This window comes from Balaenoptera acutorostrata, chromosome 5 (genome assembly GCF_949987535.1).
Source record: "Balaenoptera acutorostrata chromosome 5, mBalAcu1.1, whole genome shotgun sequence".
NCBI lineage: Eukaryota > Metazoa > Chordata > Mammalia > Artiodactyla > Balaenopteridae > Balaenoptera > Balaenoptera acutorostrata.
This window is the reverse complement of record NC_080068.1, coordinates 30174513-30191900: the sequence shown is the minus strand read 5'-3', so window position 1 is coordinate 30191900 and position 17388 is coordinate 30174513. Positions and strand designations below refer to the sequence as shown.

At 39.8% G+C, this 17388-nt stretch overlaps 1 protein-coding gene and 1 pseudogene across 3 annotated transcripts in view; one reads left to right on the top strand and one right to left on the bottom strand.

Moving 5' to 3' along the window:
• ARHGAP10 (Rho GTPase activating protein 10) overlaps positions 1 to 17388 on the bottom strand; it is a 337610-nt gene that overhangs the window by 196060 nt on the left and 124162 nt on the right. For all 3 annotated transcript variants that reach the window (XR_009008363.1, XM_057546891.1, XM_057546890.1), the window contains exons 6-8: positions 11613 to 11723; positions 9656 to 9760; positions 1468 to 1597 (exon numbers count right to left, since the gene is read on the bottom strand). Coding sequence is in view for 2 of the 3 variants with exons in the window: in XM_057546891.1 (XP_057402874.1) it covers positions 1468 to 1597; positions 9656 to 9760; positions 11613 to 11723 (346 nt within the window). In the remaining variant the exon portion in view is untranslated. The remainder of the gene's footprint in view (positions 1 to 1467; positions 1598 to 9655; positions 9761 to 11612; positions 11724 to 17388) is intronic.
• LOC130708244 (heterogeneous nuclear ribonucleoprotein A3-like) lies at positions 15676 to 16921 on the top strand (annotated as a pseudogene).

Below are 17388 nucleotides of genomic sequence, written 5' to 3'. Positions count from 1 at the left end.
ATGGCTGTGTTGGGTCTTCGTTTCTGTGCGAGGGCTTTCTCCAGTTGCGGCAGGCGGGGGCCACGCTTCATCGCGGTGCGCAGGCCTCTCACTATCGCAACCTCTCGTTGCAAAGCACAGGCTCCAGACGCGCAGGCTCAGCAATTGTGGCTCATGGGCCTAGTCGCTCCGCAGCATGTGGGATCTTCCCAGACCAGGGCTCGGACCCGTGTCCCCTGCATTGGCAGGCAGATTCTCAACCACTGCGCCACCAGGGAAGCCCATTCAATAAAATTTTTAAAAAATAAAACATTCACTCTATACACACTTCAATAGCTGTTGTGCTACTGTTCCTAATAGCACCTTTAGAAACGGCATGCTTTTACTGTTCAAACAAAATATGTAAAACTAAATTACCTCTCAGTTTTTTTGAAAAAAAAAAAAAAAGATTAAAAAATTAGAAAAATTTAGAGTTCTGCCATGCCAGTAACTGTTCATCATGAGCCGTGAAGACTAAGCCCACATTAAATAAGGGCAAATGGAAAAAGAACCCCTATTCTGCGACTGCATATAACATGAACACCCATATCACATGGCCGTTCCATGAGTCTCTCTGCTACGAAACTGGTCAGTTTGAAAATCCTGTGAATCAGTCACTTAACAAACAAAAATTCTAAAGCGCCCCGACTACAGTCAAAGGCGGGAAGGGAGAGAAACAGGAAATACGGAAACATTTTCACATAGTCCTCCTCCTACTGACTAGCAATCAAGCTCTACAGTTGAAGAGGTAAACTTTAGGAGCTTCGTTAAAATAAGACCAAACTGTCAGAAGTCTGAAATCGCCTTGGGGTGCCTTAATTTCAAAATAAGGATACTCTACACACTGCATAACAACTAAGACGGCAACAACGCTGAAAATTCAGTGAGACAAGTTAGCATGTCATCTAGGAGTATTTTTTTGTAGCCATATGCAATTGCCCTGATAATTTCAACAAGAACAAAAAACGATCTCAAATAAATGTGCAAAGAAATGATGTGAAAGAAGCAGAGAAATATGTCCTTCTTGACTTTAACACGGAGGAACAGGGTTATGGGGAGAGGGGTGCATACGTATATGAATGTGTGTGTGTGTCTGTGTGAGTGAGATAAAGATGGGGATGAGAGGAAATGAGGAAAAAGGTACTATCCCACCTTGCTTTCAGTCTGTCACCAAATCCTGGCTCCCTTGCAAGCAAGTTTTAACAAAGTGTGGCACAGAATTCGGGGGGTGTGGCCGGAAAGCAGGGTGCTCACAGAGTTCCTAATCTCACCATCCCCTCCCTAGAGCAGGAAAGTGTTTTCCCAAAAAAAATCCAACATATGCCTTCCAGGATAGGAGAGAGCAAGAAAGTGGTAGGAATAATTACTCCAAAAGTATCAGAGTAATTACAGTGAGAGTTTTAAAATAATTTTTAATTAGTTATTCATCACTGTTGGAGAGCCTCTTACTTTTTTCCTGTACATACAGGTAGCCTTCCGCTGTGAACTGACTTGCTCGTTTGTGGTCCTTGGGATTCTGTCTAATCTTGTTCATAAGCTCTTCCACTTCTGACCTTGTTCCTTCAAAACGATTCCGTGTCTGAAAAGGATTTAAAAAACACATACAAGTTTTAAGTTCCCATAGGAGCTTCTTCATGTACATTTTTAAGTCTCTGGATAACTATAATTAAATTTGTAGTGTTTTTGTATAAGTTTCTCAAAATATACCCATCCTTTCCCATGTGTCTCTTTGTTGAGATTATTGTGCAAAGAAAAAAAATAGTGGTTAAGTAGTTAACAGAGATTTAGAAACCAAGGTTACTAGAGGTTATTTACTTTTGAAGCTTTCTAACATCAAGAATAATTCTATTATTCAACATAAGAATTCCTGCCTGCAGGTCTCACAATATTACTAAATCTTAGATTTAAAAGAAATAGACCGTAAAATATCTATCTGGGAAGTCTTTCCTTTGCAACAATCAATCTGACTCATTACTATTATATCAGCAATATGTCTAAGAATTCAGAATCTGAAAAATTTAATTCTTCTTTGCAAACTAATAAATATCAGTGTCATTTTTTCCAGGTCACGGCAATTGCACTTGAAAATGATGTTTCTTCATAGAAGAAGGAAGTAGGGGGGAATCTCACTTACAAATAATGTCTTTGATACCTAAAAAGACAAATCACATTTCTGAAGCCCAGGAGACTTGGGATGTCAATATCTCTGTCAAATGGCTAGACTGAAAATGGACATGGAAGGTGAAGTGACGAAAATACCCAGGCAAACCTGACGAGTCAGCACCACCAAGTTTCTGGACATTTCTTCCATCTACACTCAAAAATAATTGTATTAATACCAAAAAACTGCTGATGTAAAACTGTGGAAGAGTTAAGATGAAAAATTATTATTGAAATTCCTCCTCTCTCCTCCCTACAATGAAAGGGGTTACCAAGAGTTCTAAATGCAGAAAAATGATAGAATAGTACATTTTTTAGGGGGATGGAGAGTCTGATAAATGTACACTGTAAAAGGGAAACTTAACTGCAGAGGCTTATTTTAAACACAAGCTGAGAGCTTTTTTTTTTTAATTTGTTTATGTACTATAAGAATGTACAGGGCTGCAAAGAGGGTGGGACTCATTTATTAATGGCTTGTTCCCTCTCCTGCCTTCCTGTTTCTCAGTCTCTGGGATTTCTTGTCCCCATCTTAATACTGATTATACCCTAATTTTATTCATCTTCTCTGTCACTTTACTGAGATTCTCCCCAACCCTCACTTCTTTCTATCTCTGTGTATCTAATATTTATGCATACATACACACACATATACACACATATGTGCGTGTCATATATGTACAGATGCGAGTGCATGCATGCACGCATGTGCATGCACACACGCGCACACACACACACACACACAACTTAATGAGTTGTATCCCAAATTCTCATTATTTAAGTTAATGCTCAAATTTTCCTAGATTTGACCAGCAGAGGCCCCTTCTAGCTGGCCCCTGTTTCTCTTGACATACCCCCTTAATTCTCTGAGTAACCCCTTACCCTCTGGTCCAAAAAGGTATCCCAGGTTTACCTTATACTTTCTCTGTCCGAGTCCTAGAATCAGCCATTTCTCCAAAGGAGTCATTGTTCCTTATCGTGGAGGGTAGTATTTTTTTTTTTTTACTGGAGTATAATTGCTTTACAATGTTGTGTTAGTTTCTGCTGTACAGTGAAGTGAATCAGCTCTATGTATACCTATATCCCCTCCTTCTTGGACCTCCCTCCCACCCCCCATCCTACCCATCTAGGTCATCATAGGGCACCGAGCTGAGCTCCCTGTGCTATACAGCAGGTGCACACTAGCTATCTATTTTATACCTGGTAGTGTATTTATGTCAATCCCAATCTCCCAATTCATCCCAGCTGTTCTCTACATCTGTGTTTCTATTCCTACCCTGCAAGTAGGTTCATCTGTACCATTTTTCTAGATTCCACATATACGCGTTAATATACGACATTTGTTTTTCTCTTTCTGGCTTATTTCACTCTGTATGAGACTCTAGGTCCATCCACATCTCTACATAATGACCCAATTTCATTGCTTTTTATGGCTGAGTAATATTCCATTGTAAACATGTACCACATCTTCTTTATCCATTCATCTGTCGATGGGCATTTAGGTTGTTTCCATGTCTTGGCTATTGTAAATAGTGCTGCAATGAACACTGGGGTGCATGTGTCTTTCTGAATTACGGTTTTCTCAGGGTATATGCCCAGTAGTGGGGTTGCTGGGTCATATGTAGTATTTAGAAACCAAGATCTAGGGACAGTATGCTCACAGCTAAGGGGGTGCTATTGCTTCTAGGTCTTCCTGGAAGACAGACTGAGAAAATGCACGTATGTATGTATATATGTGTGTGAATACATTTATATATATACACATTTATATGTACATATACATATCACAACTTCTGTATCTAGCAATTTTAAAACCCATGAGTTCATACCATTACATTTAATTCCAATCCAGTACTTCAGGTTTCTTTCTAGCCCACCCTTTTCCAATTCTGCACATTTCTTTTCAGACAGTAAAAAACCTGGCTCCCATCATTCTCAACAGATTTACTTATTTGCTCAATTAACGTATCTGCTCAATGTAACCAATCTCCCAAATATGACAGCCACCTCCTCTGCACGTGCTGCCTCTGCACCTTCCCACCCCCACTTTCACTGCCACAGACCCCTCCACGCGGTACGCCCTGCCCTCACTGCCCTCCTTCCTCAGATATGACTCTGCACTGGGAAGGGAAAGGAAGGTTTAGCTAAATTTTGTAATGTATCATTTTAGGCAAATTACAAATGAGGGTGAAAATTACATTTCTCAAAATTTGAGCCCAAATAATAGAGTGGCTGGAACCTAGCAATTTCCAATTCTAATTTCTGGTTGAATAGGAAGATATCATCAAATAATAATAATGTTAGACCTTAAGTGTTACCATAGGTCACATGAGAGTGTTTACACTGTGAATGACATGACTGAGAGCAGTTTACGGTGCTTTAATCCTCACAATAACCTGTGAGATAGCCTAGCGTTCTCCAATGCTTACAAAACACCATTGCTGTATTTCCTTTCCTTGCATGCTTTGATAAATAAGCAAATTTCCAAACCAATGAGTCTTAAGTCTTATAAATTAAATATTTCATTACATCACCTACTCGGGGCAGGAGGATTCAATGTGGAGACTAAGCTGGAATTCAGACACATCTGAGTACTTCACAAAACTGGCAGGTCAGGCTTAGCACAGGTGCACACCCATATTTAAGGAGGAAAGAAAGAGGGGGGAGAGGAGGCACTGTTCACACTAAGTTCTACCCAGAAATAAAGCTTTACAGGCAGATGGCAAAGGCTAATTCCAAGTACAGACTGCCATTTTTCATTTAAGTTTTCCCATCCTGGCCCCATGACCTCATTCAGGGAGCAAAAGGATAATTAAAAATATGAAGAGGGTTTCACGAAGCAGCTGTAAAACATCAGGGGTGAGCCCCCTGCAGCCTGCTTTAGTAACCTCCCAAAATAATAAAACAGAAAAGAAGGGGTAGGGTGCTAACACGCACCCCTCACTGCAATCCTCAAATCATCTCAAGCGCCCTATACCCTCATGAGAGAAATGGCCAAGAAAGTAGTAAAGTACAGCAATACTGAGATATAGCAGGTGAGGTAGAATGAGTGGCATGTGTGTCAAAGGTGCTAGTATTTCTGAAGGGCAAAGGTGACAGAGTAAGGAATGGCGTGCGGTGGATGCCAGGTCAACAGGTGATCAAGTCTAAACACCCGAAGGACACCTTCCATGGGAGTGAGGGGAACGCAGGTTAGAACTGTTGAGAGGTAGACGCGAGCTGAGGTTTACCATCGGTACCTAAATCTGAGATCTTACCATTCACGGGACTCCCATGTTACCCAGAAATTGTTAAGGTCCAGGGAAGCCAAATGGCCATGTCAGGATGTTCCCCAGCTCCTATATTTACTGACCCCAGAGACACCATGAGTGAACCCATTTCTACACCAACACTAGATCTGAAACCAACCACCTTGGGCCCTGGAATGAGCCTTCCCAAGTTCCAATGCTGCCCTGGCCTTAAAGCAGTATGACTTCAGCAAGTTCTTTTTCCTCATTGTCCTCATCTGTGAAGTAGGAATAAAAAAATCTACATCATAGGACACCTTTGAAGACTGAAAGTGTACAATCCAAAGAAAAGCACATAGGTAACACCTGGCACATGGTAACAAAATAAATGTAAGTGGCATTAGCATTATTATTATTATTTTAATTGCAATTAAGTCACTGAAAAGTGACAATTATTCCCTAACAAAGGAAAAAAGAGAATCTTCAATATCAAACTAAAATTTTATTATTTTCTATCTGAATGAAAGAGAAAGTACATTTTTAATTTTTTTTTTTTTTTGGATTATAAAAGCTAATTCACAACATTATAAAACAGAGAGAGGGGACAGCACAAACAGCCCTGCCTGGAGGCAAAAAGAGTAGGTACAAACAAGATTAAAAAATGACCAGAAACTCATCTCTCAGAAACAACCACATTCATATCTTTACACAGTCACTTCCAATCTCTTTTTTTTTTCCGGTAACATAGTTTATCACTTTAGTGTTCTACTGTGCTCACAAAACTGTAACAAAAATATCTGTGCATATCCTTAAATTATTCTTAACCATTCTTAGTATCTTCTAGGGACTCCTTCGGAATTCCTAAAATTTCTTAGGATTCTACTTCTTCCTGGGAAGAATTCTATTCTTGTCTCCTTTGGGGATAGAGATCACAAAAATTTTAAATTAGTTTTTTTTAATATCCTTTAACTTTGATGTAATTTACATTCTTCTGGAAAGTCTATTTTTTAAAAACCATCTTGCTCTTTTTTGCTGTCCATTAATTACTCTAGATTATGGAAAATGGAAAAAGACTGAATCTCTCTCAAAAAAAGGTCTAACCATTTTTACAACAGAAAAGGTGAAACCAGTTGGGGGAAAATAGGTTATTTTCACTTTTAAATAACTTTTACCTTTTTTCTGATTATAAAATGTTTTTTGTCATTTTTTACTATAGTAAAATACCAAAAAGTTGACCGAAATTATCTCTACCATTATAGTGCACAGATAGTTAACTCTAAGATTTGGTTTCAACATTTCAGTATATTTCTTTCAATACATAAATACGCATAGCATAAAAAGTAACACACAGAAGTCAGACAGAGAAAGACAAATACCATATGATATTGCTTATACGTGGAATCTAAAAAAATAATACAAGTGAACTTATTTACAAAGTAGAAATAGACTCACAGATGTAGTAGATGGACTTATGGCTACCAAAGGGGAGAGGGGCAGGGAGGGGATAAATTAGGAGTTTGGGATTAACATATTCACACTACTATGTATAAAATAGATAAACTACAAGGACCTACTGTATAGCACAGGGAACTCTACTCAAAATCTTATAATAACCTATAATGGAAAAGAATGTGAAAAAGAATAGATATATACATATATATGTATAACTGAATCACTTTGCTGTACACTTGAAACTAACAACATTGTAAATCCACTATACTTCAATTAAAAAAAAAAAGTAACACACAGCTGGGATTTTTGTAATACGTAGTTTTATACAGCCAACACTTTCCCTTCGATATGCTAAAAGCTGACATCATCAGGGAATGAGAGAAATGGCCAAGAAAGTAGTAAATTACAGCAATACTGAGATATAGCAGGTGAGGTAGAATGAGTGGCATGTGTGTCAAAGGTGCTGGTATTTCTGAAGGGGAAAGAATGAGCTAGAAGCAAAAGTAAAGAGCACAGGCGACTTCCAGATCAGGTGTCCTCAACACTGAAGGTGAGGCGGAAGGCAGAGCCTCCACCTGCAGAGCTGCAGGAGCAGCCTCAGAAAGAGCCAGAACAAAAGGCAGAGAGGTGGAGGAGCCCCGGCAACGTCCTGATGACAATCCTGAAGTTCCAGAGGACACAGGAAAGGATTTTTTCCAGTAACTTGTTCTTCGCCCAGTTCTTTATGGGAAATGAAAGTTACCAAGTATGTGTGTTAGGTTCTTAATAGACTGTTAGATATTAACCAGCTGACCCATTTCAAATGATAAGCTATCTTCAAGTGTTGCTTACAATAGCTCATGCCTGAGTATTGCTCATTCCCATTTAAATCTTGAATCTCGCTGAAATTATTTTGGTGTATTTAAGGTAACTGTAGGCCCCTGACCCCAGGGTGGGTGTGATAAATGAACGTCCACATAGGCAAGCTGTGCATGGACAGTTTCTCTGGAGCCCCCAGGAGACGCTGATGTGTCCCTATACCTCACCCCAGACCCTGAGGCCCGGCTGGCTTCACGGGCAGGTGGCCCGTGCCGTCACCCACAGCCCTGCGCTCAGAAGGTCGCGCACTTGATCTAATGCTCTGCCATTGCTGCCTTGAAATTCTTCATTTTTGAATAAGGGGCCCTGCCTCCTCATTTTACACAAATTATAGATCAGTTATGCCTGAAGGTTCTCATCCAGGCCAGCCCTGCCCTTGACAGATGAGGTACAGACACAAGTTATACAGTTAGTGGAGGGGAAAAAAAAAAATCAGGATTATAACCTAATCTTCTAAACTAACTATGTAATGTTCTTTTTACAAACGCTGTGTTCTGCTATCTACAGAAGTATTCTGATACAGCATCATTAGACTAAATGTTCTACTACCTACAGAGACACTTTTGAAGTTAGGACTCATCTGCACATATACACTGTGACATATTTTTAAATTATGTTACCTTATATCACTGATCTTGGAGGGTGTAGGGAGGAATCTACTCTTTTAGTCACTTAACTGAACAGAATGCAGAATCTTCAAATACAAATTGACGCATAAATTACAAAACACAAGAGATTTCATTACCTACATTCCCAAATGTAGGGAACTATACCAAAATAACTTAGAAACAAAATCGACACAAAAACCATTAGTCCTCAATTTCTAAGATTATAAGACGTTAAAGGTCAGGTAGCAAACAGCACAGAGATCCCCATCCTTCTCCTTGTATGTCTTTCAGGAAGAGTTGAGAGTCTGTCCCAAAACTCACTCACTGTGTTTTTAACAAGGTTTGAAATTACACTAAACATAACTTGAATAGCTTTTCAATGAGGACACTTCCAAAATCAACAAAAGTGTTGAAAGGAAAAACATCTACCACCTTCTGATCAAAATCACATACAGTATACTGTTTAATAGTTCTCCAAAAATCTCTTTATCCAAGACCTAACAGAAACCATACATTTTCCAGGAAAACAATAAAGGGCCAACAGCAACTGTGAACACCAATACGTTAGTGAATAGGCACAAAGCACAGGAAAGAAATTCCACTGGAACTGTTAGCCTATCTGGGAATAAAAATCAAATAAGACATACAAGTAACAGAAGAAATTTAGATTAGACTTGAAATGCCTTAAATTTAAAGTGGAGGGCTGTTTTGTCTGTTTCATACAGAACGGACTTAGACTTACACAACAGAGGTTATCCTTAGAACTGCCTCACAAAGTGCAGAATAACTACGTCACACTGCCACATGACTTGTTTCAAAGTTGCTAAGAGAGTAGATAGTCAAAGTTAGCATAACAAGGAAAAAAAATTTTTTTAACTACACGAAGTGATAGATGTTAACTAAACTTATGCGGAAATCATCTTGCAATATAATAAGTGAAGTCATTAAGCTGTAATCCTTAAACTTACACAGTGTTGTGTCAATTATATCTCAATAAAACTGGAAAAATAAAAAATAAAGCAAATTATGTGAAATTCTGATTGTAAAAACATACTTCATGACTTTTCTGAAAAAAAGGGAAGAAAAATAAATTATAGGAAATGAATTCTTAAAAAAAAAAAAAAAAAACAGAGCCGCCTGCTGCAGAATTCAGAGCCTCCCTTAGCTGCAGAACAGTTTGTTACACCAAGAACTGACCAGAAGGTGGCAGCGTAGCCTCACTTTCTCGGTACCAACAGATCAGCCTGGTCTTAGTTTAAGGCTTTTCATACACCAAAGAAATCAAAACTACACCTCTCAAACATCTTTTTTAGGAGAAAGCTTTCGTTTCCTTACATTCTGAATGTTGATCTGTAGTTCCATTTTGTAGTGATTGAAGTCTTTGGCAAGTTCATGGCCTTGATGATAGAAAGTAAACATTCCCTGAAAAAATGACAGCATCTAAAACAAAGGAGAAAAGGCGACATTAGCACCCAAAAAATCTCAGTGAAAAAAATAAATTAAAAAGCCACGTATTTTGCCTCATCTCATTATGATTCTATCAAAGCACAATAATTAAAAGGAAGTCACTAGAATTCAACTAAATCTAACTGCATATTATTCATTAATTGGTCCCTATAAAAAAATAAAAGGATTTGTGATTTTTTCCTTAAATATCAGAGCCATTAGACAGCTTTTACAGTATGCTGTATAGGAGAAATGGAATTCTACATCACCCATTTGTCCTTTTTAGTCAAGAGAATCCCTATATTCATTTATAATTGAAACCTTATCACTATAGGTCGATAGAACCTATAAGGAAAGTGAAATACACATCAAAGAGCTAAAAGCTCTTTCGAAGGGCATCCAGTGCAGAATAACCTCTCTGTTTTGTTGACAAGAATGCTCAGTGACTAGAGCAGAGAGGGGCAGAGGCAGGGCAGTAATTAAGCCTTGAGTTTCCTACAAACTCTCCACCTGCCCCTCTTGATCAGAGGGCCCTGCTTCTCCCCCACATGCGAGAAAATCTAGAGTAAGAGTGATTTGGGGTGAGAGTTAAGGAAATCCTGAGATTCACTGTCTTCAGAATGTCACACTGCGTAATGGTAAGGAATTTGGGTCTCTCACGTCATGTGGCCAGCAGGGGTCAATTCCCAACTGGGGCAAATTACTGAAGTTTCTCTACTTCAATTTCTACATTTGCTAAGTGGGATAATTAAAATATCTCCTCAGTAGGGTACTGTGTGGAATACATGCATGATCACAGAAAAGTACTTAGAACAACAACCTGAACAATGACTGAGCACTGTAAATGCTCAGTAAATAAAATGCAGGCCATTATTATGATTTCACATAAAAAGAAAGCTTTAAGGAGGTTTTCTCTAATTGTTTAATTTAGGGTAATTCAATTACTCCACTGGACCGTAGCTTCCACGAATGCTAATTTTTAATGAATCATTACTTGGTTTTTTTTGGTTTATTGCCCAACATCATACACACAGTGGGTAAATTGTATGGCATGTGAATTACATCTCAATAAAGCTGTTTTTTAAAATCACATGCAATATAGTCTATGTTAAAATTAAAGTGAATCTTGACAATCATGAATCTCAGTGTACCTCTGGGTTTTTTGCTAAAACCCACAGTACAAAATACCCTTTACATTTTGATTCAGAAGATACATATATTCATAGATATGTTAACATATAAGTAACTGAAGCTCTCAGAGGGCATCTATATAAGCACACAAAAAAATCATGTGTTTCTAAAAGAAGTATAAAGAAATGTCAGAGTAACTCACAAAATAGTTTCAAATGTTCCACACACTGGTTCTTAACTTAGGTTGCATAAGCATTGTGAATTGTATTGGAAATAGTTGGTTACCAATAATTGCTGAAAGTACCAAGGTTTGGATGGATGCACTTGCTTTAGAACAAACTTGAATAAAGATTATCCCATAAATATCCCACGCTCACTCACATTCCAATATAATTTCTTTCATGGGGACTTTTTTTTTTAAGGGTGGAGTTACAACTAGGATGGCAGAAATTGTACCTGATTGCAGAGTCCTTGAGACCATATAGCAAAAGGAATCATACTCATTACACATTGCTGTGCAAATAAGGCCGAGAACCACTATTTAGAAGTGATTCTTTGACTTCATGGCTCTGGGTGCACTGTGTACAATTTACGACGTCTTGCTTCGTGTTTAGGCACCACAGCCTCTAGCAACCATAAATCAGATCTTCGAAGAAACACATTCCTATTATATCACGAAATTCGACTAGCAGAGCAACTTGCTATTTATACTTACGGGTTCCACGAACTCAAACTTCTTCCTTTCTTGGATTTCCTGAAGCTTACACACGTATTCCAGAGACAGTTCGTAAAAGTGTTGCCGGTTCTGTTCCACTTGGATATCTGCCTGTGTTAAAATAACGGAGGCCAGTCAAATTAGAGATGGTTGGGAGTGCAACTCTTTGCCCGAGGTCTGCAAAACTACAGTCCATGGGCCAAATATATAGCCTGCTGCCTGTTATTCTAAATGAAGCGGTACTGGACCAGTGCCAGGACTACTCCTTTATGCATCTTCCATGTAGGCTTCCTGCTACAAGAGCTGACTTGAGTAGCTGCAACAGGGACCTCGTGATCTTCAAAAGTCTAAAATATTTACTAACCGACTCTCTGCAGAAATAGTGTGCAAACCCCTGCTCTCTGTGATGAGACTGACCCCGAAGGACTGAAGATCAAACAGGAAAAGGCACTTCATGAAAAACCTACCCAACCACAACTGACACCCGAGGTGGAACCGCACATGTAGAATCCAAATTACATAAACATTATCTCCATTAACAAATCGCCTAAGAATGAAGTGGCCTGGGAAGGAGGGCTGAGCAAATTCCAGTCGCCACAGCTCTCAGGAGTGAAGGCAAGCAGGTGAGGAAGTGGCGGCATCATCTCAAGAACTTGGCTCTTGCAGAGAGGCCTGGGCTGGAAGCCCATCTGCAGGCAGTCACGCTCCTAAGTCCTCACCATGTCCTGTCCCCTGGGAGGGAACAGGCACCAGATGGTCAGGAGACTATTCCAAAGGAAGGTTCCAGCTTCTCTTGTCTAAGTAGAAGGGAATTGAGAGGGGGGATGGCTCCACAGAGGAACAGTAGAGAAACCTCTGGTCCTCAGAACTGTTCTTACAAGGCATCTTGTATTTCCTAACTCGGCTAATTTTATGTCCAGAAGTATTTATCTGGACATTTCTCCAAAGAGGCCATATCTCAGCACAGAGAAAGATGCTCAACATCACTTATCATTAGGGAAATAGAAATCAAAACCACAAGGTACCACCTCACACTTATCAAAAACAAAAAATATCAGAAAATAATCCAAAAAACCCTATCTCCCCCCACCAAAATAAAAAACAAAAAAAAAACCCAGAAAAATAACAAGTATTGGTGAAGATGTGGAGAAACTGAAACTTTGTGCACTGCTGGTGGGAATATAAAATGATGCAGCTGCTATGGAAAACAGTATGGCAGTTCTCTAAAAAAAAAAAAAAAAATAGAATGACCATATGATCCTGCAATTCCATTTCTGGGTATATACTCACAAAAACTGCAAGCAGGGACTCAAAGAGATTCTTGCACACACACATTCACAGCAGTATTATTCACAACAGCTAAAGAGTAGAAGCAACCAAAGTGTCCACTGACAGATGAAGGCATAAACAAAATGTGGTCTACAAAGATAATGGAATATTATTCAGCCACAGAATGCAAGGAAATTCTGGCACCTGCTACAACATGGATGAACCCTGAGGACATTATGCTAAGTGAAATGAGCCAGTCACAAAAGGACAGATGCTGTATGATTTATCTTATATAAGGTAGCCGGAACAGTGAAATTCATAGAGACAGGAAGTAGGATGGTGGTCGTGAGGAGGTGGGAGCACAAGGGGGCTGGGGAGTTAGGGTTTAATGGGCACAGAGTTTCAGTATCTCGAGTTGAAAGGGCTCTGGAGCTGGAATGTGGCGGTTATTGACAACAGTGTGACTGTACTTAATGACACTGAATGAACTGCATGCCTGAACTTGGTTAAAATCATGCTTTGTTGTGTATATTTTACCACAACAAAAAGTTTTTAATTTGGGGGAAAAAAAGTATTTATCTAACAAGTAATAATTTTTTGGCATCATATCCTTTTTTAATTAATGTTTAACTATAATAAGAGTGTTTGTTACTAAGCCAAAATGAGAATTTCTACCTAACACTCATAAAAATCATGATTTTTTTATGCCTCTAATATCCAGAGATGGAGAGTTCAGCCACTAGCAGTTAAGAGACACAACTCCCAGGAAAAACAATGTGAGTGTGTTGAGTATTTAGTACAATGGAGATAGGGGAGGTTAAGGGTGGATTTTTCATGTTATTGTTACTGGGAAATGTCCTTCAAGAAAATGACACGAGGGTCAGATTTACCAAGGTGGTTTTTTAATTTAATTTTAGTGGATTCTCTCGCCTGGTTGTGCTACTGCAATTACCCCGGCATGGCAGGTCAGCTTCTATCCACAGCTTCCTAACGTCTGGGTGTTCAGAACCACTGTGCCAGGTGCAGTGTGATCAATCACAAGAATCCCTGGGACGGCCGTTAACCCATAATTTACAACAATGCCACAGACATCCAAATTATACCTAGCAGCACCGTCCTTTAGCCCTGACTCAGTCTAAAAGGCAATCACTATATATGTGATGTATGAAAAAGTGTATGTGGTCTTTGTCCCAGGTTCCTGGCACAAATCTCCTAAAACCCTTGGAATTTCCTGAGCGAGATAAGTCTCTAGTCATTTGTAAGGAGCCCCTTTTGAGAACGCTTGAGTTTATGCTAATGAGGTGACTTAGGGTAGGGCCCCAAGATAGCACTAATTAGAGGGTTGGAACTTTCGGCTCTACCCACCCATTTCCGGAAGACGGGAGCACTACAAATTAAGCTCTATAACAACTCTTGAACAAGAGTTCATGAGCTTCCAGGTTGGTAATGTAAAAAATTAATAAACGGAAAACTCACCAGAAGGGGGAGCTCACATGGCTTCAGACCATTGCAGAGCCCAACAAGAAGAAAGACCACTCTTCTTTCCTGGCTAGGACCCAGCCCAAGAAAAAGCCAGGGACTCTTTACTATAGCCCTCTCAACTCTCTTTCCCTCTCAACGAAAGTGTTCTCCTTCCCTTGCCGTGCAGAAACTTGCCCTTGGTTCCCCATGGTTGCAGACCCTAAACTGCAATTCTCTGCTGATCCTGAATAAACCCGTCTTTGCTGGAGAAATACCTAGCAGACTATTTATTTCAGGTTAACAGGAAACACATCCACTTGCCTAGAGAGTGTCGTACCCCAGTTCCATGGGGACAGAAGTTTCTGCACTTGGGACCCTTCCAGACCCCGCCCTGTGCAACTCTTCATCTGGCTGTTCATCCGTATCCTCTATATTATCTGTTATAATAAACTGCTAAACTTAACTACATGTTTCTGAGTTCTGTGAGCCACTCTAGCAAGGAAGGGGTCATAGGAACCTCTTATTTGTAGCCAGTCAGAAGCACAGGTAACAACCAGGACTTGGGACTGATGTCGGAAGTGGGGTAGTCTTTTTTTTTTTAACTGAATTACAGTTGATTTACAAGGTGTTAGTTTCTGGTGTACAGCAATGCGATTCAGTTATACACACATACACATTCTTTTTCATATTCTTTTCCATTATGGTTTATTACAGGATATTGAATATAATTCCTTGTGCTATGCAGTAGGACTTTGTTGTTTATCCATTCTATAGATAATAGTTTGCATCTGCTATTCAGAAGTGGGGCAGTCTTGTCCGACTGAGCCCTTAACCTGTTGGATCTGATGCTGTCTCTAGGTAGTGTCAGAGTTGAGTCAGTTGCTTGGTGGTGTTGGAAAACACACATTTGGACTATACTTTTTACTACACCAAGCAAAAGTCATTTTTTTTAAACAAACATACAATTTCAATTTGATTATCATCTCATTTCTGACCATTCCTGCTGTTAATATGCATAAAGGAAGTAGATCACTCACACAAAGATATTCAAAGGATCTATTTCTCTGGTCATATCTACTGAAACATAATTATTTGACGACTCAGTGTCGACTTAAAAAAAATGTACAACATGCGAGCTGTGAGTTCAGTGTGATTTGGGGCAAAACGAGGACTATAGCCCTGGAGCAGTTAGTTCCTCAAAGCTAGGCTAGTGACTTAATCCTTGTAGAGACAGGTGGCAAGTGCCAATTTTTAACTGGCATCAGGAAACAAAAATATACTTCAAAAATCAGCAGATTGAACTCGAGTTGGAAGAGGCGAGTCCGGTCTCAAAATGGAGGTAAAACCGCCTCCCAGTCGCCCCCAGCCCGACTCCGGCTGTTGCCCCCGCCGCCGCCGGGGGGAGGAGGGCCATGATCCAAAGGAACCAGAACAGTTGAGAAAACTGTTTATTGGTGGTCTGAGCTTTGAAACTACAGATGATAGCTTAAGAGAACATTTTGAGAAATGGGGCACACTTACAGATTGTGTGGTGATGAGAGACCCCCAAACAAAACGTTCCAGGGGCTTTGGTTTTGTGACTTACTCTTGTGTTGAAGAGGTGGATGCAGCAATGTGTGCTCGACCACACAAGGTTGATGGGTATGTAGTGGAACCAAAGAGAGCTGTTTCTAGAGAGGATTCTGTAAAGCCTGGTGCCCATCTAACAGTGAAGAAAATTTTTGTTGGTGGTATTAAAGAAGATACAGAAGAATATAATTTGAGAGACTACTTTGGAAAGTATGGCAAGGTTGAAACCATAGAAGTTATGGAAGACAGGCAGAGTGGAAAAAAGAGAGGATTTGCTTTTGTAACTTTTGATCATCATGATACAGTTGATAAAATTGTTGTTCAGAAATACCACACTCTTAATGGGCATAATTGTGAAGTGAAAAAGGACCTCTCTAAACAAGAAATGCAATCTGCTGGATCACAAAGAGGTCGTGGAGGTGGATCTGGCAGCTTTGTGGGTCATGGAGGAAACTTTGGAGGCGGTGGAGGTAACTGGCCGTGGTGGAAACTTTGGTGGAAGAGGAGGCTATGGTGGTGGAGGTGGTGGCAGCAGAGGTAGTCGTGGAGGAGGTGATGGTGGATATGATGGATTTGGAGGCGACGGTGGTAACTATGGTGGTGGTCCTTGGTTACAGTAGTAGAGGAGGCTATGGTGGTGGTGGGCCAGGATACGGAAACCAAGGTGGTGGATATGGTGGCAGTGGTGGAGGATATGATGGTTACAATGAAGGAGGAAATTCTGGAGGTAACTATGGTGGTGGTGGGAGCTATAATGATTTTGGAAATTATAGTGGACAACAGCAGTCAAATTATGGACCCATGAAGGGGGGCAGTTTTGGTGGAAGAAGCTCGGGAAGTCCCTATGGTGGTGGCTATGGATCTGGTGATGGAAGTGGTGGATAGGGTAGCAGAAGGTTCTAAAAACTCAGAAGAAAAGGGCTACAGTTCTTAGCAGGAGAGAGAGCGAGGAGTTGTCAGGAAAGCTGCAGGTTACTTTGAGACAGTCGTCCCAAATGCATTAGAGGAACTGCAAAAATCTGCCACAGAAAGAACGATGATCCTTAGTCAGAAAAGTTTCTGCAGCTTAAACAGGAAACCCTTCTTGTTCAGGACTGTCATAGCCACAGTTTGCAAAAAGTGCAGCTATTGATTAATGCAATGTAGTGTCAATTAGATGTACATTCCTGAGGTCTTTTATCTGTTGTAGTTTTGCCTTTTTCTTTTTCTTTTCATTATATCAGGTATATTGCCCTGTAAATTGTGGTAGTGGTACCAGGAATAAAAAATTAAGGAATTTTTAACTTTAAAAAAAAAAAAAAAAATCAGCAGTCATGGAATGTTCTCGAATATCCAATTCTTGTTCTAGTACAAATATTAATTAGAATTTCGGGTTGTGATGGAAGCAGAAGCCATTGTGCCCAATAAACAGAGCTACAGGTAAAGGTACTAATAGAATTACTAAAATTGCCAGCCTCGTGTCCGCCATAATTTCCTC